The following is a 25,435-nucleotide window of genomic DNA, read 5'->3' as shown; positions in this document are numbered from 1 at the left end:
AAATCTTACTCAGCGTCACAAATCTCACACAAATCTTACTCAGCGTCACAAATCTCACACAAATCTTACTCAGCGTCACAAATCTCACACAAATCTTACTCAGCATCACAAATCTCACACAAATCTTACTCAGCGTCACAAATCTCACACAAATCTTACTCAGCATCACAAATCTCACACAAATCTTACTCAGCGTCCCAAATCTCACACAAATCTTACTCAGCGTCACAAATCTCACACAAATCTTACTCAGCGTCATAAATCTCACACAAATCTTACTCAGCATCACAAATCTCACACAAATCTTACTCAGCGTCCCAAATCTCACACAAATCTTACTCAGCGTCACAAATCTCACACAAATCTTACTCAGCGTCACAAATCTCACACAAATCTTACTCAGCGTCACAAATCTCACACAAATCTTACTCAGCGTCACAAATCTCACACAAATCTTACTCAGCGTCACAAATCTCACACAAATCTTACTCAGCGTCATAAATCTCACACAAATCTTACTCAGCGTCACAAATCTCACACAAATCTTACTCAGCGTCACAAATCTCACACAAATCTTACTCAGCGTCACAAATCTCACACAAATCTTACTCAGCGTCACAAATCTCACACAAATCTTACTCAGCGTCACAAATCTCACACAAATCTTACTCAGCGTCATAAATCTCACACAAATCTTACTCAGCGTCACAAATCTCACACAAATCTTACTCAGCGTCACAAATCTCACACAAATCTTACTCAGCGTCACAAATCTCACACAAATCTTACTCAGCGTCACAAATCTCACACAAATCTTACTCAGCGTCACAAATCTCACACAAATCTTACTCAGCGTCATAAATCTCACACAAATCTTACTCAGCGTCACAAATCTCACACAAATCTTACTCAGCGTCACAAATCTCACACAAATCTTACTCAGCGTCACAAATCTCACACAAATCTTACTCAGCGTCACAAATCTCACACAAATCTTACTCAGCGTCACAAATCTCACACAAATCTTACTCAGCGTCACAAATCTCACACAAATCTTACTCAGCGTCACAAATCTCACACAAATCTTACTCAGCGTCACAAATCTCACACAAATCTTACTCAGCGTCACAAATCTCACACAAATCTTACTCAGCGTCACAAATCTGACACAAATCTTACTCAGCGTCACAAATCTGACACAAATCTTACTCAGCGTCACAAATCTCACACAAATCTTACTCAGCGTCATAAATCTCACACAAATCTTACTCAGCGTCACAAATCTCACACAAATCTTACTCAGCGTCACAAATCTCACACAAATCTTACGCAGCGTCACAAATCTCACACAAATCTTACTCAGCGTCACAAATCTCACACAAATCTTACTCAGCGTCACAAATCTCACACACATCTTACTCAGTGTCACAAATCTCACACAAATCTTACTCAACGTCACAAATCTCACACAAATCTTACTCAGCGTCACAAATCTCACACAAATCATACTCAGCGTCACAAATCTCACACAAATCTTACTCAGCGTCACAAATCTACACTAATCTTACTCAGCGTCACAAATCTCACACAAATCTTTCTCAGCGTCACAAATCTCACACAAATCTTACTCAGCATCACAAATCTCACACAAATCTTACTCAGCGTCACAAATCTCACACAAATCTTACTCAGCGTCACAAATCTCACACAAATCTTACTCAGCGTCACAAATCTCACACAAATCTTACTCAGCGTCACAAATCTCACACAAATCTTACTCAGCATCACAAATCTCACACAAATCTTACTCAGCGTCACAAATCTCACACAAATCTTACTCAGCATCACAAATCTCACACAAATCTTACTCAGCGTCCCAAATCTCACACAAATCTTACTCAGCGTCACAAATCTCACACAAATCTTACTCAGCGTCATAAATCTCACACAAATCTTACTCAGCATCACCAACTCACACAAATCTTACTCAGCGTCCCAAATCTCACACAAATCTTACTCAGCGTCACAAATCTCACACAAATCTTACTCAGCGTCACAAATCTCACACAAATCTTACTCAGCGTCACAAATCTCACACAAATCTTACTCAGCGTCACAAATCTCACACAAATCTTAATCAGCGTCACAAATCTCACACAAATCTTACTCAGCGTCATAAATCTCACACAAATCTTACTCAGCGTCACAAATCTCACACAAATCTTACTCAGCGTCACAAATCTCACACAAATCTTACTCAGCGTCACAAATCTCACACAAATCTTACTCAGCGTCACAAATCTCACACAAATCTTACTCAGCGTCACAAATCTCACACAAATCTTACTCAGCGTCATAAATCTCACACAAATCTTACTCAGCGTCACAAATCTCACACAAATCTTACTCAGCGTCACAAATCTGACACAAATCTTACTCAGCGTCACAAATCTCACACAAATCTTACTCAGCGTCACAAATCTCACACAAATCTTACTCAGCGTCACAAATCTCACACAAATCTTACTCAGCGTCATAAATCTCACACAAATCTTACTCAGCGTCACAAATCTCACACAAATCTTACTCAGCGTCACAAATCTCACACAAATCTTACTCAGCGTCACAAATCTCACACAAATCTTACTCAGCGTCACAAATCTCACACAAATCTTACTCAGCGTCACAAATCTCACACAAATCTTACTCAGCGTCACAAATCTCACACAAATCTTACTCAGCGTCACAAATCTCACACAAATCTTACTCAGCGTCACAAATCTCACACAAATCTTACTCAGCGTCACAAATCTCACACAAATCTTACTCAGCGTCACAAATCTGACACAAATCTTACTCAGCGTCACAAATCTCACACAAATCTTACTCAGCGTCATAAATCTCACACAAATCTTACTCAGTGTCACAAATATCACACAAACCTTACTCAGCGTCACAAATCTCACACAAATCTTACTCAGCGTCACAAATCTCACACAAATCTTACTCAGCGTCACAAATCTCACACAAATCTTACTCAGCGTCACAAATCTCACACAAATCTTACTCAGCGTCACAAATCTCACAAAAATCTTACTCGGCATCACAAATCTCACACAAATCTTACTCAGCGTCACAAATTTCACGTATATCTTACTCAGCATCCTAAATCTCACACAAATCTTACTCAAAGTCACAAATCTCGCACAAATCGTACTCGGCGTCACAAATCTCACACAAATCTTACTCAGCGTCACAAATCTCACACAAATCTTACTCAGCATCACAAATCTCACACAAATCTTACTCAGCGTCACAAATCTCACACAAATCTTACTCAGCGTGACAAATCTCACACAAATCTTACTCAGCGTCACAAATCTCACACAAATCTTACTCAGCGTCATAAATCTCACACAAATCTTACTCAGCATCACAAATCTCACACAAATCTTACTCAGCGTCACAAATCTACACAAAACTTACTCAGCGTCACAAATCTCACACAAATCTTTCTCAGCGTCACAAATCTCACACAAATCGTACTCAGCGTCACAAATCTCACACAAATCTTACTCAGCATCACAAATCTCACACACATCTTACTCAGCGTCACAAATCTCACACAAATCTTACTCAGCGTCACAAATCTCACACAAATCTTACTCAGCGTCACAAATCTCACACAAATCTTACTCAGCGTCACAAATCTCACACAAATCTTACTCAGCGTCACAAATCTCACACACATCTTACTCAGTGTCACAAATCTCACACAAATCTTACTCAACGTCACAAATCTCACACAAATCTTACTCAGCATCACAAATCTCACACAAATCATACTCAGCGTCACAAATCTCACACAAATCTTACTCAGCGTCACAAATCTACACAAATCTTACTCAGCGTCACAAATCTCACACAAATCTTTCTCAGCGTCACAAATCTCACACAAATCTTACTCAGCATCACAAATCTCACACAAATCTTACTCAGCGTCACAAATCTCACACAAATCTTACTCAGCGTCACAAATCTCACAAAAATCTTACTCGGCATCACAAATCTCACACAAATCTTACTCAGCGTCACAAATTTCACGTATATCTTACTCAGCATCCTAAATCTCACACAAATCTTACTCAAAGTCACAAATCTCGCACAAATCGTACTCGGCGTCACAAATCTCACACAAATCTTACTCAGCGTCACAAATCTCACACAAATCTTACTCAGCATCACAAATCTCACACAAATCTTACTCAGCGTCACAAATCTCACACAAATCTTACTCAGCGTGACAAATCTCACACAAATCTTACTCAGCGTCACAAATCTCACACAAATCTTACTCAGCGTCATAAATCTCACACAAATCTTACTCAGCATCACAAATCTCACACAAATCTTACTCAGCGTCACAAATCTACACAAAACTTACTCAGCGTCACAAATCTCACACAAATCTTTCTCAGCGTCACAAATCTCACACAAATCGTACTCAGCGTCACAAATCTCACACAAATCTTACTCAGCATCACAAATCTCACACACATCTTACTCAGCGTCACAAATCTCACACAAATCTTACTCAGCGTCACAAATCTCACACAAATCTTACTCAGCGTCACAAATCTCACACAAATCTTACTCAGCATCACAAATCTCACACAAATCTTACTCAGCGTCACAAATCTCACACACATCTTACTCAGTGTCACAAATCTCACACAAATCTTACTCAACGTCACAAATCTCACACAAATCTTACTCAGCATCACAAATCTCACACAAATCATACTCAGCGTCACAAATCTCACACAAATCTTACTCAGCGTCACAAATCTACACAAATCTTACTCAGCGTCACAAATCTCACACAAATCTTTCTCAGCGTCACAAATCTCACACAAATCTTACTCAGCATCACAAATCTCACACAAATCTTACTCAGCATCACAAATCTCACACAAATCTTACTCAGCGTCACAAATCTCACACAAATCTTACTCAGCGTCACAAATCTCACACAAATCTTACTCAGCGTCACAAATCTCACACAAATCTTACTCAGCATCACAAATCTCACACAAATCTTACTCAGCGTCACAAATCTCACACAAATCTTACTCAGCATCACAAATCTCACACAAATCTTACTCAGCGTCCCAAATCTCACACAAATCTTACTCAGCGTCACAAATCTCACACAAATCTTACTCAGCGTCATAAATCTCACACAAATCTTACTCAGCATCACAAATCTCACACAAATCTTACTCAGCGTCCCAAATCTCACACAAATCTTACTCAGCGTCACAAATCTCACACAAATCTTACTCAGCGTCACAAATCTCACACAAATCTTACTCAGCGTCACAAATCTCACACAAATCTTACTCAGCGTCACAAATCTCACACAAATCTTACTCAGCGTCACAAATCTGACACAAATCTTACTCAGCGTCACAAATCTCACACAAATCTTACTCAGCGTCATAAATCTCACACAAATCTTACTCAGTGTCACAAATATCACACAAACCTTACTCAGCGTCACAAATCTCACACAAATCTTACTCAGCGTCACAAATCTCACACAAATCTTACTCAGCGTCACAAATCTCACACAAATCTTACTCAGCGTCACAAATCTCACACAAATCTTACTCAGCGTCACAAATCTCACAAAAATCTTACTCGGCATCAAAAATCTCACACAAATCTTACTCAGCGTCACAAATTTCACGTAAATCTTACTCAGCATCCTAAATCTCACACAAATCTTACTCAAAGTCACAAATCTCGCACAAATCGTACTCGGCGTCACAAATCTCACACAAATCTTACTCAGCGTCACAAATCTCACACAAATCTTACTCAGCATCACAAATCTCACACAAATCTTTCTCAGCGTCACAAATCTCACACAAATCGTACTCAGCATGACAAATCTCACACAAATCTTACTCAGCGTCACAAATCTCACACAAATCTTACTCAGCGTCATAAATCTCACACAAATCTTACTCAGCGTCACAAATCTCACACAAATCTTACTCAGCGTCACAAATCTCACACACATCTTACTCAGCGTCACAAATCTCACACAAATCTTACTCAGCGTCACAAATCTCACACACATCTTACTCAGTGTCACAAATCTCACACAAATCTTACTCAACGTCACAAATCTCACACAAATCTTACTCAGTGTCACAAATCTCACACAAATCATACTCAGCGTCACAAATCTCACACAAATCTTACTCAGCGTCACAAATCTACACAAATCTTACTCAGCGTCACAAATCTCACACAAATCTTTCTCAGCGTCACAAATCTCACACAAATCTTACTCAGCATCACAAATCTCACACAAATCTTACTCAGCGTCACAAATCTCACACAAATCTTACTCAGCGTCACAAATCTCACACAAATCTTACTCAGCGTCACAAATCTCACACAAATCTTACTCAGCGTCACAAATCTCACACAAATCTTACTCAGCATCACAAATCTCACACAAATCTTACTCAGCGTCACAAATCTCAAACAAATCTTACTGAGCATCAGAAATCTCACACAAATCTTACTCAGCGTCCCAAATCTCACACAAATCTTACTCAGCATCACAAATCTCACACAAATCTTACTCAGCGTCATAAATCTCACACAAATCTTACTCAGCATCACAAATCTCACACAAATCTTACTCAGCGTCCCAAATCTCACACAAATCTTACTCAGCGTCACAAATCTCACACAAATCTTACTCAGCGTCACAAATCTCACACAAATCTTACTCAGCGTCACAAATCTCACACAAATCTTACTCAGCGTCACAAATCTCACACAAATCTTATTCAGCGTCACAAATCTCACACAAATCTTACTAAGCGTCATAAATCTCACACAAATCTTACTCAGTGTCACAAATCTCACACAAATCTTACTCAGCATCACAAATCTCACACAAATCTTACTCAGCATCACAAATCTCACACAAATCTTACTCAGCATCACAAATCTCACACAAATCTTACTCAGCGTCCCAAATCTCACAAAAATCTTACTCAGCGTCACAAATCTCACACAAATCTTACTCAGCGTCATAAATCTCACACAAATCTTACTCAGCATCACAAATCTCACACAAATCTTACTCAGCGTCCCAAATCTCACACAAATCTTACTCAGCGTCACAAATCTCACACAAATCTTACTCAGCGTCACAAATCTCACACAAATCTTACTCAGCGTCACAAATCTCACACAAATCTTACTCAGCATCACAAATCTCACACAAATCTTACTCAGCATCACAAATGTCACACAAATCTTACTCAGCATCACAAATCTCACACAAATCTTACTCAGCATCACAAATCTCACACAAATCTTACTCAGCGTCCCAAATCTCACACAAATCTTACTCAGCATCACAAATCTCACACAAATCTTACTCAGCGTCATAAATCTCACACAAATCTTACTCAGCATCACAAATCTCACACAAATCTTACTCAGCGTCCCAAATCTCACACAAATCTTACTCAGCGTCACAAATCTCACACAAATCTTACTCAGCGTCACAAATCTCACACAAATCTTACTCAGCGTCACAAATCTCACACAAATCTTACTCAGCGTCACAAATCTCACACAAATCTTACTCAGCGTCACAAATCTCACACAAATCTTATTCAGCGTCATAAATCTCACACAAATCTTACTCAGTGTCACAAATCTCACACAAATCTTACTCAGCATCACAAATCTCACACAAATCTTACTCAGCGTCACAAATCTCACACAAATCTTACTCAGCATCACAAATCTCACACAAATCTTACTCAGCGTCCCAAATCTCACACAAATCTTACTCAGCGTCACAAATCTCACACAAATCTTACTCAGCGTCATAAATCTCACACAAATCTTACTCAGCATCACAAATCTCACACAAATCTTACTCAGCGTCCCAAATCTCACACAAATCTTACTCAGCGTCACAAATCTCACACACATCTTACTCAGTGTCACAAATCTCACACAAATCTTACTCAACGTCACAAATCTCACACAAATCTTACTCAGCATCACAAATCTCACACAAATCATACTCAGCGTCACAAATCTCACACAAATCTTACTCAGCGTCACAAATCTACACAAATCTTACTCAGCGTCACAAATCTCACACAAATCTTTCTCAGCGTCACAAATCTCACACAAATCTTACTCAGCATCACAAATCTCACACAAATCTTACTCAGCGTCACAAATATCACACAAATCTTACTCAGCGTCACAAATCTCACACAAATCTTACTCAGCGTCACAAATCTCACACAAATCTTACTCAGCGTCACAAATCTCACACAAATCTTACTCAGCATCACAAATCTCACACAAATCTTACTCAGCGTCACAAATCTCACACAAATCTTACTCAGCATCACAAATCTCACACAAATCTTACTCAGCGTCCCAAATCTCACACAAATCTTACTCAGCGTCACAAATCTCACACAAATCTTACTCAGCGTCATAAATCTCACACAAATCTTACTCAGCATCACAAATCTCACACAAATCTTACTCAGGGTCCCAAATCTCACACAAATCTTACTCAGCGTCACAAATCTCACATAAATCTTACTCAGCGTCACAATTCTCACACAAATCTTACTCAGCGTCACAAATCTCACACAAATCTTACTCAGCGTCACAAATCTCACACAAATCTTACTCAGCGTCACAAATCTGACACAAATCTTACTCAGCGTCACAAATCTCACACAAATCTTACTCAGCGTCATAAATCTCACACAAATCTTACTCAGTGTCACAAATATCACACAAACCTTACTCAGCGTCACAAATCTCACACAAATCTTACTCAGCGTCACAAATCTCACACAAATCTTACTCAGCGTCACAAATCTCACACAAATCTTACTCAGCGTCACAAATCTCACACAAATCTTACTCAGCGTCACAAATCTCACAAAAATCTTACTCGGCATCAAAAATCTCACACAAATCTTACTCAGCGTCACAAATTTCACGTAAATCTTACTCAGCATCCTAAATCTCACACAAATCTTACTCAAAGTCACAAATCTCGCACAAATCGTACTCGGCGTCACAAATCTCACACAAATCTTACTCAGCGTCACAAATCTCACACAAATCTTACTCAGCATCACAAATCTCACACAAATCTTTCTCAGCGTCACAAATCTCACACAAATCGTACTCAGCATGACAAATCTCACACAAATCTTACTCAGCGTCACAAATCTCACACAAATCTTACTCAGCGTCATAAATCTCACACAAATCTTACTCAGCGTCACAAATCTCACACAAATCTTACTCAGCGTCACAAATCTCACACAAATCTTACTCAGCGTCACAAATCTCACACAAATCTTACTCAGCGTCACAAATCTCACACACATCTTACTCAGTGTCACAAATCTCACACAAATCTTACTCAACGTCACAAATCTCACACAAATCTTACTCAGCGTCACAAATCTCACACAAATCATACTCAGCGTCACAAATCTCACACAAATCTTACTCAGCGTCACAAATCTACACAAATCTTACTCAGCGTCACAAATCTCACACAAATCTTTCTCAGCGTCACAAATCTCACACAAATCTTACTCAGCATCACAAATCTCACACAAATCTTACTCAGCGTCACAAATCTCACACAAATCTTACTCAGCGTCACAAATCTCACACAAATCTTACTCAGCGTCACAAATCTCACACAAATCTTACTCAGCGTCACAAATCTCACACAAATCTTACTCAGCATCACAAATCTCACACAAATCTTACTCAGCGTCACAAATCTCAAACAAATCTTACTGAGCATCAGAAATCTCACACAAATCTTACTCAGCGTCCCAAATCTCACACAAATCTTACTCAGCATCACAAATCTCACACAAATCTTACTCAGCGTCATAAATCTCACACAAATCTTACTCAGCATCACAAATCTCACACAAATCTTACTCAGCGTCCCAAATCTCACACAAATCTTACTCAGCGTCACAAATCTCACACAAATCTTACTCAGCGTCACAAATCTCACACAAATCTTACTCAGCGTCACAAATCTCACACAAATCTTACTCAGCGTCACAAATCTCACACAAATCTTACTCAGCGTCACAAATCTCACACAAATCTTACTCAGCGTCATAAATCTCACACAAATCTTACTCAGTGTCACAAATCTCACACAAATCTTACTCAGCATCACAAATCTCACACAAATCTTACTCAGCATCACAAATCTCACACAAATCTTACTCAGCATCACAAATCTCACACAAATCTTACTCAGCGTCCCAAATCTCACACAAATCTTACTCAGCGTCACAAATCTCACACAAATCTTACTCAGCGTCATAAATCTCACACAAATCTTACTCAGCATCACAAATCTCACACAAATCTTACTCAGCGTCCCAAATCTCACACAAATCTTACTCAGCGTCACAAATCTCACACAAATCTTACTCAGCGTCACAAATCTCACACAAATCTTACTCAGCGTCACAAATCTCACACAAATCTTACTCAGCATCACAAATCTCACACAAATCTTACTCAGCATCACAAATCTCACACAAATCTTACTCAGCGTCACAAATCTCACACAAATCTTACTCAGCATCACAAATCTCACACAAATCTTACTCAGCGTCCCAAATCTCACACAAATCTTACTCAGCGTCACAAATCTCACACAAATCTTACTCAGCATCACAAATCTCACACAAATCTTACTCAGCGTCACAAATCTCACACAAATCTTACTCAGCGTCACAAATCTCACACAAATCTTACTCAGCGTCACAAATCTCACACAAATCTTATTCAGCGTCATAAATCTCACACAAATCTTACTCAGTGTCACAAATCTCACACAAATCTTACTCAGCATCACAAATATCACACAAATCTTACTCAGCGTCACAAATCTCACACAAATCTTACTCAGCATCATAAATCTCACACAAATCTTACTCAGCGTCCCAAATCTCACACAAATCTTACTCAGCGTCACAAATCTCACACAAATCTTACTCAGCGTCATAAATCTCACACAAATCTTACTCAGCATCACAAATCTCACACAAATCTTACTCAGCGTCCCAAATCTCACACAAATCTTACTCAGCGTCACAAATCTCACACAAATCTTACTCAGCGTCCCAAATCTCACACAAATCTTACTCAGCGTCACAAATCTCACACAAATCTTACTCAGCGTCACAAATCTCACACAAATCTTACTCAGCGTCACAAATCTCACACAAATCTTACTCAGCGTCACAAATCTCACACAAATCTTACTCAGCGTCACAAATCTCACACAAATCTTACTCAGCGTCATAAATCTCACACAAATCTTACTCAGTGTCACAAATCTCACACAAATCTTACTCAGCATCACAAATCTCACACAAATCTTACTCAGCATCACAAATCTCACACAAATCTTACTCAGCATCACAAATCTCACACAAATCTTACTCAGCGTCCCAAATCTCACACAAATCTTACTCAGCGTCACAAATCTCACACAAATCTTACTCAGCGTCATAAATCTCACACAAATCTTACTCAGCATCACAAATCTCACACAAATCTTACTCAGCGTCCCAAATCTCACACAAATCTTACTCAGCGTCACAAATCTCACACAAATCTTACTCAGCGTCACAAATCTCACACAAATCTTACTCAGCGTCACAAATCTCACACAAATCTTACTCAGCATCACAAATCTCACACAAATCTTACTCAGCATCACAAATCTCACACAAATCTTACTCAGCGTCACAAATCTCACACAAATCTTACTCAGCATCACAAATCTCACACAAATCTTACTCAGCGTCCCAAATCTCACACAAATCTTACTCAGCATCACAAATCTCACACAAATCTTACTCAGCGTCATAAATCTCACACAAATCTTACTCAGCATCACAAATCTCACACAAATCTTACTCAGCGTCCCAAATCTCACACAAATCTTACTCAGCGTCACAAATCTCACACAAATCTTACTCAGCGTCACAAATCTCACACAAATCTTACTCAGCGTCACAAATCTCACACAAATCTTACTCAGCGTCACAAATCTCACACAAATCTTACTCAGCGTCACAAATCTCACACAAATCTTACTCAGCGTCATAAATCTCACACAAATCTTACTCAGCATCACAAATCTCACACAAATCTTACTCAGCGTCCCAAATCTCACACAAATCTTACTCAGCGTCACAAATCTCACACAAATCTTACTCAGCGTCCCAAATCTCACACAAATCTTACTCAGCGTCACAAATCTCACACAAATCTTACTCAGCGTCACAAATCTCACACAAATCTTACTCAGCGTCACAAATCTCACACAAATCTTACTCAGCGTCACAAATCTCACACAAATCTTACTCAGCGTCACAAATCTCACACAAATCTTACTCAGCGTCATAAATCTCACACAAATCTTACTCAGTGTCACAAATCTCACACAAATCTTACTCAGCATCACAAATCTCACACAAATCTTACTCAGCATCACAAATCTCACACAAATCTTACTCAGCATCACAAATCTCACACAAATCTTACTCAGCGTCCCAAATCTCACACAAATCTTACTCAGCGTCACAAATCTCACACAAATCTTACTCAGCGTCATAAATCTCACACAAATCTTACTCAGCATCACAAATCTCACACAAATCTTACTCAGCGTCCCAAATCTCACACAAATCTTACTCAGCGTCACAAATCTCACACAAATCTTACTCAGCGTCACAAATCTCACACAAATCTTACTCAGCGTCACAAATCTCACACAAATCTTACTCAGCATCACAAATCTCACACAAATCTTACTCAGCATCACAAATCTCACACAAATCTTACTCAGCGTCACAAATCTCACACAAATCTTACTCAGCATCACAAATCTCACACAAATCTTACTCAGCGTCCCAAATCTCACACAAATCTTACTCAGCATCACAAATCTCACACAAATCTTACTCAGCGTCATAAATCTCACACAAATCTTACTCAGCATCACAAATCTCACACAAATCTTACTCAGCGTCCCAAATCTCACACAAATCTTACTCAGCGTCACAAATCTCACACAAATCTTACTCAGCGTCACAAATCTCACACAAATCTTACTCAGCGTCACAAATCTCACACAAATCTTACTCAGCGTCACAAATCTCACACAAATCTTACTCAGCGTCACAAATCTCACACAAATCTTATTCAGCGTCATAAATCTCACACAAATCTTAATCAGTGTCACAAATCTCACACAAATCTTACTCAGCATCACAAATCTCACACAAATCTTACTCAGCGTCACAAATCTCACACAAATCTTACTCAGCATCACAAATCTCACACAAATCTTACTCAGCGTCCCAAATCTCACACAAATCTTACTCAGCGTCACAAATCTCACACAAATCTTACTCAGCGTCATAAATCTCACACAAATCTTACTCAGCATCACAAATCTCACACAAATCTTACTCAGCGTCCCAAATCTCACACAAATCTTACTCAGCGTCACAAATCTCACACAAATCTTACTCAGCGTCACAAATCTCACACAAATCTTACTCAGCGTCACAAATCTCACACAAATCTTACTCAGCGTCACAAATCTCACACAAATCTTACTCAGCGTCACAAATCTACACAAATCTTACTCAGCGTCACAAATCTACACAAATCTTACTCAGCGTCACAAATCTCACACAAATCTTTCTCAGCGTCACAAATCTCACACAAATCGTACTCAGCGTCACAAATCTCACACAAATCTTACTCAGCATCACAAATCTCACACAAATCTTACTCAGCGTCACAAATCTCACACAAATCTTACTCAGCGTCACAAATCTCACACAAATCTTACTCAGCGTCACAAATCTCACACAAATCTTACTCAGCGTCACAAATCTCACACAAATCTTACTCAGCGTCACAAATCTCACACAAATCTTACTCAGCGTCACAAATCTCACACAAATCTTACTCAGCGTCACAAATCTCACACACATCTTACTCAGTGTCACAAATCTCACACAAATCTTACTCAACGTCACAAATCTCACACAAATCTTACTCAGCGTCACAAATCTCACACAAATCATACTCAGCGTCACAAATCTCACACAAATCTTACTCAGCGTCACAAATCTACACAAATCTTACTCAGCGTCACAAATCTCACACAAATCTTTCTCAGCGTCACAAATCTCACACAAATCTTACTCAGCATCACAAATCTCACACAAATCTTACTCAGCGTCACAAATCTCACACAAATCTTACTCAGCGTCACAAATCTCACACAAATCTTACTCAGCGTCACAAATCTCACACAAATCTTACTCAGCGTCACAAATCTCACACAAATCTTACTCAGCATCACAAATCTCACACAAATCTTACTCAGCGTCACAAATCTCACACAAATCTTACTCAGCATCACAAATCTCACACAAATCTTACTCAGCGTCCCAAATCTCACACAAATCTTACTCAGCATCACAAATCTCACACAAATCTTACTCAGCGTCATAAATCTCACACAAATCTTACTCAGCATCACAAATCTCACACAAATCTTACTCAGCGTCCCAAATCTCACACAAATCTTACTCAGCGTCACAAATCTCACACAAATCTTACTCAGCGTCACAAATCTCACACAAATCTTACTCAGCATCACAAATCTCACACAAATCTTACTCAGCGTCACAAATCTCACACAAATCTTACTCAGCATCACAAATCTCACACAAATCTTACTCAGCATCATAAATCTCACACAAATCTTACTCAGCGTCACAAATCTCACACAAATCTTACTCAGCGTCCCAAATCTCACACAAATCTTACTCAGCGTCACAAATCTCACACAAATCTTACTCAGCGTCACAAATCTCACACAAATCTTACTCAGCGTCACAAATCTCACACAAATCTTACTCAGCGTCCCAAATCTCACACAAATCTTACTCAGCGTCACAAATCTCACACAAATCTTACTCAGCGTCATAAATCTCACACAAATCTTACTCAGTGTCACAAATCTCACATAAATCTTACTCAACGTCACAAATCTCACACAAATCTTACTCAGCGTCACAAATCTCACACAAATCTTACTCAGCGTCACAAATCTCACACAAATCTTACTCAGCGTCACAAATCTCACACAAATCTTACTCAGCGTCACAAATCTCACGCAAATCTTACTCAGCGTCACAAATCTCACGCAAATCTTACTCAGCGTCACAAATCTCACACAAATCTTACTCAGCGTCATAAATCTCACACAAATCTTACTCAGTGTCACAAATCTCACACAAATCTTACTCAACGTCACAAATCTCACACAAATCTTACTCAGCGTCACAAATCTCACACAAATCTTACTCAGCGTCACAAATCTCACACAAATCTTACTCAGCATCACAAATCTCACACAAATCTTACTCAGCGTCACAAATCTCACGCAAATCTTACTCAGCATCACAAATCTCACGCAAATCTTACTCAGCGTCACAAATCTCACACAAATCTTACTCAGCGTCACAAATCTCACAAAAATCTTACTCAGCGTCACAAATATCACGCAAATCTTACTCAGCGTCACAAATCTCACACAAATCTTACTCAGCGTCACAAATCTCACGCAAATCTTACTCAGCGTCACAAATCTCACACAAATCTTACTCAGCGTCATAAATCTCACACAAATCTTACTCAGTGTCACAAATCTCACACAAATCTTACTCAACGTCACAAATCTCACACAAATCTTACTCAGCGTCACAAATCTCACACAAATCTTACTCAGCGTCACAAATCTCACACAAATCTTACTCAGCGTCACAAATCTCACGCAAATCTTACTCAGCGTCACAAATCTCACGCAAATCTTACTCAGCGTCACAAATCTCACACAAATCTTACTCAGCGTCATAAATCTCACACAAATCTTACTCAGTGTCACAAATCTCACACAAATCTTACTCAACGTCACAAATCTCACACAAATCTTACTCAGCGTCACAAATCTCACACAAATCTTACTCAGCGTCACAAATCTCACACAAATCTTACTCAGCGTCACAAATCTCACACAAATCTTACTCAGCGTCACAAATCTCACGCAAATCTTACTCAGCGTCACAAATCTCACGCAAATCTTACTCAGCGTCACAAATCTCACACAAATCTTACTCAGCGTCACAAATCTCACAAAAATCTTACTCAGCGTCACAAATATCACGCAAATCTTACTCAGCGTCACAAATCTCACACAAATCTTACTCAGCGTCACAAATCTCACACAAATCTTACTCAGCGTCACAAATCTCACACAAATCTTACTCAGCGTCATAAATCTCACACAAATCTTACTCAGTGTCACAAATCTCACACAAATCTTACTCAACGTCACAAATCTCACACAAATCTTACTCAGCGTCACAAATCTCACACAAATCTTACTCAGCGTCACAAATCTCACACAAATCTTACTCAGCGTCACAAATCTCACACAAATCTTAGTCAGCGTCACAAATCTCACGCAAATCTTACTCAGCGTCACAAATCTCACGCAAATCTTACTCAGCGTCACAAATCTCACACAAATCTTACTCAGCATCATAAATCTCACACAAATCTTACTCAGTGTCACAAATCTCACACAAATCTTACTCAACGTCACAAATCTCACACAAATCTTACTCAGCGTCACAAATCTCACACAAATCTTACTCAGCGTCACAAATCTCACACAAATCTTACTCAGCGTCACAAATCTCACACAAATATTACTCAGCGTCACAAATCTCACGCAAATCTTACTCAGCGTCACAAATCTCACGCAAATCTTACTCAGCGTCACAAATCTCACACAAATCTTACTCAGCGTCACAAATCTCACAAAAATCTTACTCAGCGTCACAAATATCACGCAAATCTTACTCAGCGTCACAAATCTCACACAAATCTTACTCAGCGTCACAAATCTCACACAAATCTTACTCAGCGTCACAAATCTCACACAAATCTTACTCAGCGTCACAAATCTCACACAAATCTTACTCAGCGTCACAAATCTCAGGCAAATCTTACTCAGCGTCACAAATATCACGCAAATCTTACTCAGCGTCACAAATCTCACGCAAATCTTACTCAGCGTCACAAATCTCACACAAATCTTACTCAGCGTCACAAATCTCACAAAAATCTTACTCAGCGTCACAAATATCACGCAAATCTTACTCAGCGTCACAAATCTCACACAAATCTTACTCAGCGTCACAAATCTCACACAAATCTTACTCAGCATCACAAATCTCACACAAATCTTACTCAGCATCACAAATATCACACAAATCTTACTCAGCGTCACAAATCTCACGCAAATCTTACTCAGCATCACAAATCTCACACAAATCTTACTCAGCGTCACAAATCTCACACAAATCTTACTCAGCGTCACAAATCTCACACAAATCTTACTCAGCCCCCCCCGTCCCACGCGTCGCACTGCTATCGAAACTTCCCCGAAACTCCGCAACTCGAGTTTGTTAAAGGAAGTTAAATAACTTTGTTTGTTTATTGTTGTTGTTGTTGTTGTTGTTTGTTGCACAGGGGACGGAGTTGTCGTGAACTTTGAAACGATGAATCCCATTAAGGTCTCGACAAGTGAGTACGGAGCAACAGAGCCGAGTGCACCTCACTGGATCACAAAGCCGCGTTGCTTCGACACGTTTTCAGCTGTGAAACTCGATTCGAGGCCTTCGTGACTGCAGGCACTGCTCTTTGGGTACTTTCGGTAAAGTGACGTCGAGCGAAATTAAATTAAATAATGATTGAGTACGACGTTTCGATCACAACACGGGCAACCATCATCAGGTAGAAATGAATGAGGAAAGAAACGTAGCAAAAAACTTGGAAATATAATGCGATACAACACAGAGAGTCGGCCAACACAACAGTCAACACCCCACCTGGTTGATTAACGTCCTTCCAAAGATTGCTAAATTTGAGAGACAAAACATAGACACAGAGACAGACAGACAGGCAGAGAGAGACTCAGACAGAGGCACACAGAGAGACACACAACATAGACACACAGAGAGAGACACAAGCAGAGAGAGACTCACACAGAGAGAGACACACAACATAGAAACACAGAGAGAGACACAACATAGACACACAGAGAGAGAGACACAAGCAGAGAGAGACTCACACAGAGACACACAGAGAGAGACACAAGCAGAGAGAGACTCACACAGAGATGCACAGAGAGAGACACACAACATAGACACACAGAGAGACACACAACATAGACACGGAGACAGACACACAGACAAGCAGAGAGAGACTCACACGGAGACACACAGAGAGAGACACACAACATAGACACACAGAGAGACACACAAGCAGAGAGAGACTCACACAGAGACACACAGAGAGAGACACACAACATAGAAACACAGAGAGAGACACACAACATAGACACACAGGGAGACACACAAGCAGAGAGAGACAACACAGAGACACGTAGAGAGACTCACACAGAGACACACAGAGAGAGACTCACACAGAGACACACAGAGAGAGACACACAACATAGACACACAGGGAGACACACAAGCAGAGAGAGACTCACACAGAGACACACAGAGAAAGACACACAACATAGACACGGAGACAGACAGACAGACAAGCAGAGAGAGACTCATACGGAGACACACAGAGAGAGACACACAACATAGACACACAGAGAGACACACAAGCAGAGAGAGACTCACACAGAGACACACAGAGAGAGACACACAACATAGAAACACAGAGAGAGACACACAGCATAGACACACAGGGAGACACACAAGCAGAGAGAGACAACACAGAGACACACAGAGAGAGACTCACACAGAGACACACAAGCAGAGAGAGACTCACACAGAGACACACAGAGAGAGACACACAACATAGACACACAGGGAGACACACAAGCAGAGAAAGACTCACACAGAGACACACAGAGAGACACACAACATAGACACGGAGACAGACAGACAGACAAGCAGAGAGAGACTCAGACGGAGACACATAGAGAGAGACACACAACATAGACACACAGGGAGACACACAAGCAGAGAGAGACAACACAGAGAGACACACACAAGCAGAGAGAGACTCACACAGAGACACACAGAGAGAGACACACAACATAGACACACAGAGAGACACACAAGCAGAGAGAGACTCACACAGAGGCACACAGAGAGAGACACACAACAAGGACACACAGACACACAAGCAGAGAGAGACAACACAGAGACACACAGAGAGAGACACACAACATGGACACACAGGGAGAAACACAAACAGAGAGAGACTCACACAGAGACACACAGAGAGAGACACACAACAAGGACACACAGACACAAGCAGAGAGAGACAACATAGAGACACACAGAGAGAGACCCACACAGAGACACACAGAGACAAACATAGACACACAGACAGACACACAAGCAGAGAGAGACTCACACAGAGACACACAGAGAGAGACACAGAGAGAGAGACAGAGAGACTCACACAGAGACACAGAGAGAGAGACTCACACATAGACACAGAGAGAGAGACTCACACAGAGACACACAGAGAGACACACACATAGACACGGAGACAGACAGACACACAAGCAGAGAGAGACAACACAGAGACACAGAGAGAGACTCAACAACCCCACCCACTCACCCACTCACATACCCACCCACCCACTCACAAACCCACTCACATACTCCACCCACCCACCCCACTCACTAACATACTCACCCACCCACTCACATACCCACCCACCCACTCATATACCCACCCACCCACTCACATACCCACCCACCCACTCACATACCCACCCACCCACTCACAAACCCACTCACATACTCCACCCACTCACAAACCCGCTCACATACTCCACTCAACCACCCCATCCACTCACCCACCCACCCCATCCACTCACCCACCCCCCACCCACCCACCCACCCTACCCACCACGCCCACCCACCCACTCACCGCACCCCCTCCTGTCGATGCGATCTCCGCCACCCTCCCGCAAGGCTGCGGCATCGCCAACGCATCGGTACTGAGCGCCTGGCCCTGGCAGGTGACCATCACGAGGCTTGGGGACGACCTGCAGTGCCTCGGCTCCCTGCTGTCCAACTCCTGGGTGGTGACAGCGGCGAGCTGCCTGCTGGAGAGGTCAGCCCCGGGGCTTTCGTCACGGCAGTCCCCAGAATTGTCACCTAGAGGCCACCTCGAGTTCGGGATTTCGCGAGTTTTCCCACCGTATTGTCGAGTTACTAAATACGTTCACATTAATCCCTCGCTAAGTGTCACACTTCTGAGTTATCGAGTTACTAAATGCGTTCATTAATCCCTGGCTAAGTGTCCCACTCCTGAGTTATCGAGTTACTAAATGTGTTCATTAATCCCTCGCTAAGCATCCCACTTCTGAGATATCGAGTTACTAAATACGTTCATTAATCCCTGGCTAAGTGTCACACTCCTGAGTTATCGAGTTACTAAATGTGTTCATTAATTCCACGCTAAGTGTCACACTCCTGAGTTATCGAGTTACTAAATACGTTCATTAATCCCTCGCTAAGTGTCACACTCCTGAGTTATCGAGTTACTAAATGTGTTCATTAATCCCTGGCTAAGTGTCACACTCCTGAGTTATCGAGTTACTAAATGTGTTCATTAATCCCTGGCTAATTGTCCCGCTCCTGAGTTATCGAGTTACTAAATGTGTTCATTAATCCCTCGCTAAGTGTCACACTCCTGAGTTATCGAGTTACTAAATGTGTTCATTAATCCCACGCTAAGTGTCACACTCCTGAGTTATCGAGTTACTAAATACGTTCATTAATCCCTCGCTAAGTGTCACACTCCTGAGTTATCGAGTTACTAAATGTGTTCATTAATCCCTCGCTAAGTGTCACACTTCTGAGTTATCGAGTTACTAAATGTGTCCATTAATCCCTCGCTAAGTGTCACACTCCTGAGTTATCGAGTTACTAAATGTGTTCATTAATCCCTCGCTAAGTGTCACACTCCTGAGTTATCGAGTTACTAAATGTGTTCATTAATCCTTCGCTAATTGTCCAACTCCTGAGTTATCGAGTTACTAAATGTGTTCATTAATCCCTCGCTAAGTGTCACACTCCTGAGTTATCGAGTTACTAAATGTGTTCATTAATCCCTCGCTAAGTGTCACACTTCTGAGTTATCGAGTTACTAAATGTGTTCATTAATCCCTCGCTAAGTGTCACACTCCTGAGTTATCGAGTTACTAAATGTGTTCATTAATCCTTCGCTAATTGTCCCACTCCTGAGTTATCGAGTTACTAAATGTGTTCATTAATCCCTGGCTAATTGTCCCGCTCCTGAGTTATCGAGTTACTAAATGTGTTCATTAATCCCTCGCTAAGTGTCACACTCCTGAGTTATCGAGTTACTAAATGTGTTCATTAATCCCTCGCTAAGTGTCTCACTCCTGAGTTATCGAGTTACTAAATGTGTTCATTAATCCCTGGCTGTGTCCGCCTTCAGAATTCTCGAGTTACTCAATGTGTTCATTAATCCCTCATTATACAATTCCTATATTTGCGAGTTTCCCATATTTGCGAGTTACTGAATATGCACAATAATTCCCTACTCGCGAGCGTACATGCCAGAACCAACTTTCGCACTCGTGTACATGTGTTTTTGCATGTGTGTAAGCGCGTGTATGTGTCTATGTACGTGTGTGTCTCCTCGCGGTGCCGGATGGGCAACTCTGTCGTGGACAATGCTGTGGGGGGAGGGCCAATTCCGATTGGCTCCTCCCCTCATGGCGTCTGTGACCACCACAGTGGCTAAACGAGGGCTCTGGACGGGTGCGAGGGGCTGGTAACCCCTCCACATTCAATTAATTACCACTAAACCACGAGGCCCCAGGGGGACAGGCGTCTATGACGTCTAATGGCCAAACCCCAATTGGCGGAGCCAGGAGATTGAATCTCTATCCTCGGGGCTCATCCAGAAACAACGAAAAGCCACTACGGATGGCCACGTGGAATGTTCGAACACTCACTGCGGAGGAGAGGCTACCACTCCTCTGTCGGGAGCTGGACCAGTACCGTCTGGATCTCTGTGGCATTCAGGAGGTAAGGTGGGCCGGTTCTGGCTCTTGCCACCATGAGGAGTGGACAGTCCTCTACTTGGGGCAGCAGACTGCCAAACAACAGGGTGTGGCTCTTCTTTTGAACAAAAGAAAGAAAGGGCGTGAGAGCGTGGCGGTGAGGTGTGGGAAGCTGTAAGCCCCAGGCTACTTTGGGCTCGCCTTCCCATCAACCGGAGGCGAGGAATGGTGGTCGTGGTTACTTATGTCCCCCACCGAAGACGAACATCCGTGGAGGGATGCAGGCAAAGCCGATGAGTCAGATGCCTTCTATGACCTCCTGTCACAGCTGCTGGCTAAAGTGGCACCTCGGGATAGAGTCATCATGTTGGGTGACTTCAATGCCCGAGTTGGTCATGATGCTGGCACCTGGCCTGGAGTGATTGGAGGGCATGGACCAGATCAGCTCAATAACAACGGTAGGAGGCTGCTAGATTTTTCTGCAGCCCATGTGCTTGTAATTACCAACAGGCTGTTCCGGCATCAGCGCATCCACACAACATCATGGATGCATGCCGGTTCCAAGCAAGAACATCTGCTGGACTACATAGTGACGGACCAGCGGATGCGAGCCCATGGCCTTGACACCAGGACCTACCATGGAGCTAATCTGCCCTCTGACCATCGACTAGTCATCTGTAAGATGCACCTGCCATTCTTCCACTCCGGTGGTGGGTGTACACCCAGGACCCCATTCCAACCTAAAGTGGCCTGGTCTCAGTTATCTGATGAAAGTTGCAAGCGAGAATTTCATCATCGCTTGCGGCTGGGATTGGCATCATCCCCCACTCCTCCTGATGTCGAGGGTAAATGTGCAAGGTTTAGGACTGTGACTCATGCAGCTGCAATGGCTGATTTGGGAATGCGGTCCAGACCTCCCCTGAGACCCTGGCTGACAGAGGTGTTCAGGATGGTTGAGAAAAAGCGACAGGCCCACTGTCATCGGCTACAGAATCCCACGTCAGAGAATGAGGAGGCTTACCGCTGCCTTCACTCGGAGGTTCGGAGAGCCGTGAGGTGCTGCAAGGATGGGTGGTGGTCGCGGGTTGCTGAGGAGATGGAGTCTACCTCAGTGGCCCGCGATCACAAATCTCTATTTAACTCCATCAAAAAAGTAACCTGCAGCGCGTCATTAGGGGAAAAAACGGTGATCCAATCTCCGACCCCCAGGAACAGGTTTGCAGATTTGCTGAGCATTTCTGTGAGGTCCTGGGGGAGGGAGAATCCCTCAGCCAGGAAAACATCGTGGCACAAAGTGAGGATGAACATGCTGAGGCTGCGGTGCCTCAAATATTGGAAGAAGTCACCCCCTGTGAGTGGCTGGCTGAAGTACCATCTGTTGAGGAAGTACTGAAGGCGATCCGGAGTCTGAGACCAGGAAAGGCAGCGGACAGAGATGATCTCCCAAGCGAAATGCTGAGGGAGGGTGGCGTTTGTGCACAGACTGCACTACATGACATCATAACAACAGTCTGGACCACTGGACGGGTTCCGCAGGATTGGAAGGATGCCCTGGTGGTCCCCTCTTTAAGAAGGGGGACCGCACAGACTGTAACAAAAACAGGGGCATCTCACTCCTCAGTGTGCCGGGAAAGGTCCTGGCAAGGATTATTCAACATCGCCTTGCCAGGCACGCTGAGGAGAGGCTTGCGGAGCCCCAATGCGGTTTCAGGAAAGGGCAGTCCTGCACAGATGCCATATTTTCTGTCTGCTACAGCAGAGGTGTAGGGAATTCCAACAAGACCTACATCTCTGCTTTATTGACCTGGTCAAGGCCTATGTTACCATCAGTAGGCCTGGGCTCTGGGTTGTTCTTCGTGCTTTTGGAGTCCCTGACCCTCTGCTCACGATCATTAAGGACCTTCATGATGGTGAGCGGGCCCGGGTAAAACTACATGGCCGGGAGTCAGAGCCATTCCCTGTACACCTTGGGGTGCGACAGGGATGTCCTCTGGCTCCCACATTATTTAACATCTATTTTGACCACGTAGTTCGTGAAACCTTCAATAGCTGTACCGGGGGAATCTCCATTTGGTACAGATATAATGGGAGGCTGATCGATGCCCGGGTGCAGTCAAGGGATGGCTCCCTATTGCTCAACCATGTTATGTATGCTGATGATTTGGTAATAGCTGCTCATTCAGAGGAGGAGTTGGAGACGGTGCTGCTGAGACTGGAGCGTGCCACTAAGAGGTGGGGCCTTACCATCATCCCCACCAAAACTAAGCACCTGCCTGGGTATTTTGTACCATCGGACACTCCACCCCCTCAACTCCCAATCGGTGATGGGGCAGTTGTGGAGAGAGTGGAGAGTTTCCCATACCTGGGCAGTGTGCTTATGTCTGGCTCCAGTTTAACAGCAGAGGTCTCACTCCGAATCAGTCGAGTGGCAATAGCTTTTCATCGGTTGCGTAACGCTGTGTGGAAGCTACCTGGTCTGTCGCTCCGCACTAAGCTTCAGGTCTTATCGGCCACGGTCATTCCCTTCCTTCTCTACGCTTGCGAAACGTGGACCCACCTAATGGAACATCTTCGCCGGTTAGAAACATTTAGGCTGGCCTGCCTACGATCCACCCTGGGTTTAACCAGACTGGATTGTGTGAGGAGCTCAAAAATCCTTGAAAGATCTAGGCAAGCTCCCATCGGTGAGCTCCTCCGGCGGGCAAGGCTGCGATGGCTGGGTCATGTAGCCCGCATGCCCAGCCACCGCATGCCGAAACAGCTTTTGTTTGGCCCGATCGAAGGGGCTAAGCGGGCGCGGTCCGGGCTAGAGAAGAGATGGAGTGATGTGGTACAGGAGGACGTGGAGCTGAGTGGACTTGCCGATGACCGGTACCAGCGGTGTCAAGTTCGGCCTCTGAGGAGGAGGCTCGTGAAGGACGCTACTGGGCAGTTGGAGGTAGTCGCCCTCCAACAACAACGGAGGGCGGAGGAGCGACGCTCAGAACAACGAGCGGAGCGCCGGGTGGCTAAAGCATAGCAGGTTGGCACAGTAGGGGGCACAGGTGGTGCATCAGCCAGTCATCTCAGTCAGTCGACCCGTGGCAACTGGGTCTGCCCCGTGACCTCCTGCCAGCGGGC

The 25,435-nt window shown here is 42.7% G+C and overlaps 1 protein-coding gene across 1 annotated transcript in view; it reads left to right on the top strand.

Moving 5' to 3' along the window:
• The window catches only part of LOC142907331 (chymotrypsinogen B-like), a 55,792-nt gene that overhangs the window by 16,092 nt on the left and 14,265 nt on the right, over positions 1-25,435 (top strand). Inside the window, exons 3-4 of the mRNA XM_076056742.1 lie at positions 17,770-17,823; positions 20,250-20,391. Of these exons, the coding sequence (XP_075912857.1) occupies positions 17,770-17,823; positions 20,250-20,391 (196 nt within the window). The remainder of the gene's footprint in view (positions 1-17,769; positions 17,824-20,249; positions 20,392-25,435) is intronic.

Source organism: Petromyzon marinus, chromosome 77 (genome assembly GCF_048934315.1).
Source record: "Petromyzon marinus isolate PM22_M1 ecotype Great Lakes invasive population chromosome 77, UKy_Petmar_22M1.pri1.0, whole genome shotgun sequence".
Lineage (NCBI taxonomy): Eukaryota > Metazoa > Chordata > Hyperoartia > Petromyzontiformes > Petromyzontidae > Petromyzon > Petromyzon marinus.
The sequence above is the reverse complement of the archived record's forward strand: the minus strand, read 5'-3'. Positions and strand labels throughout refer to the sequence as shown.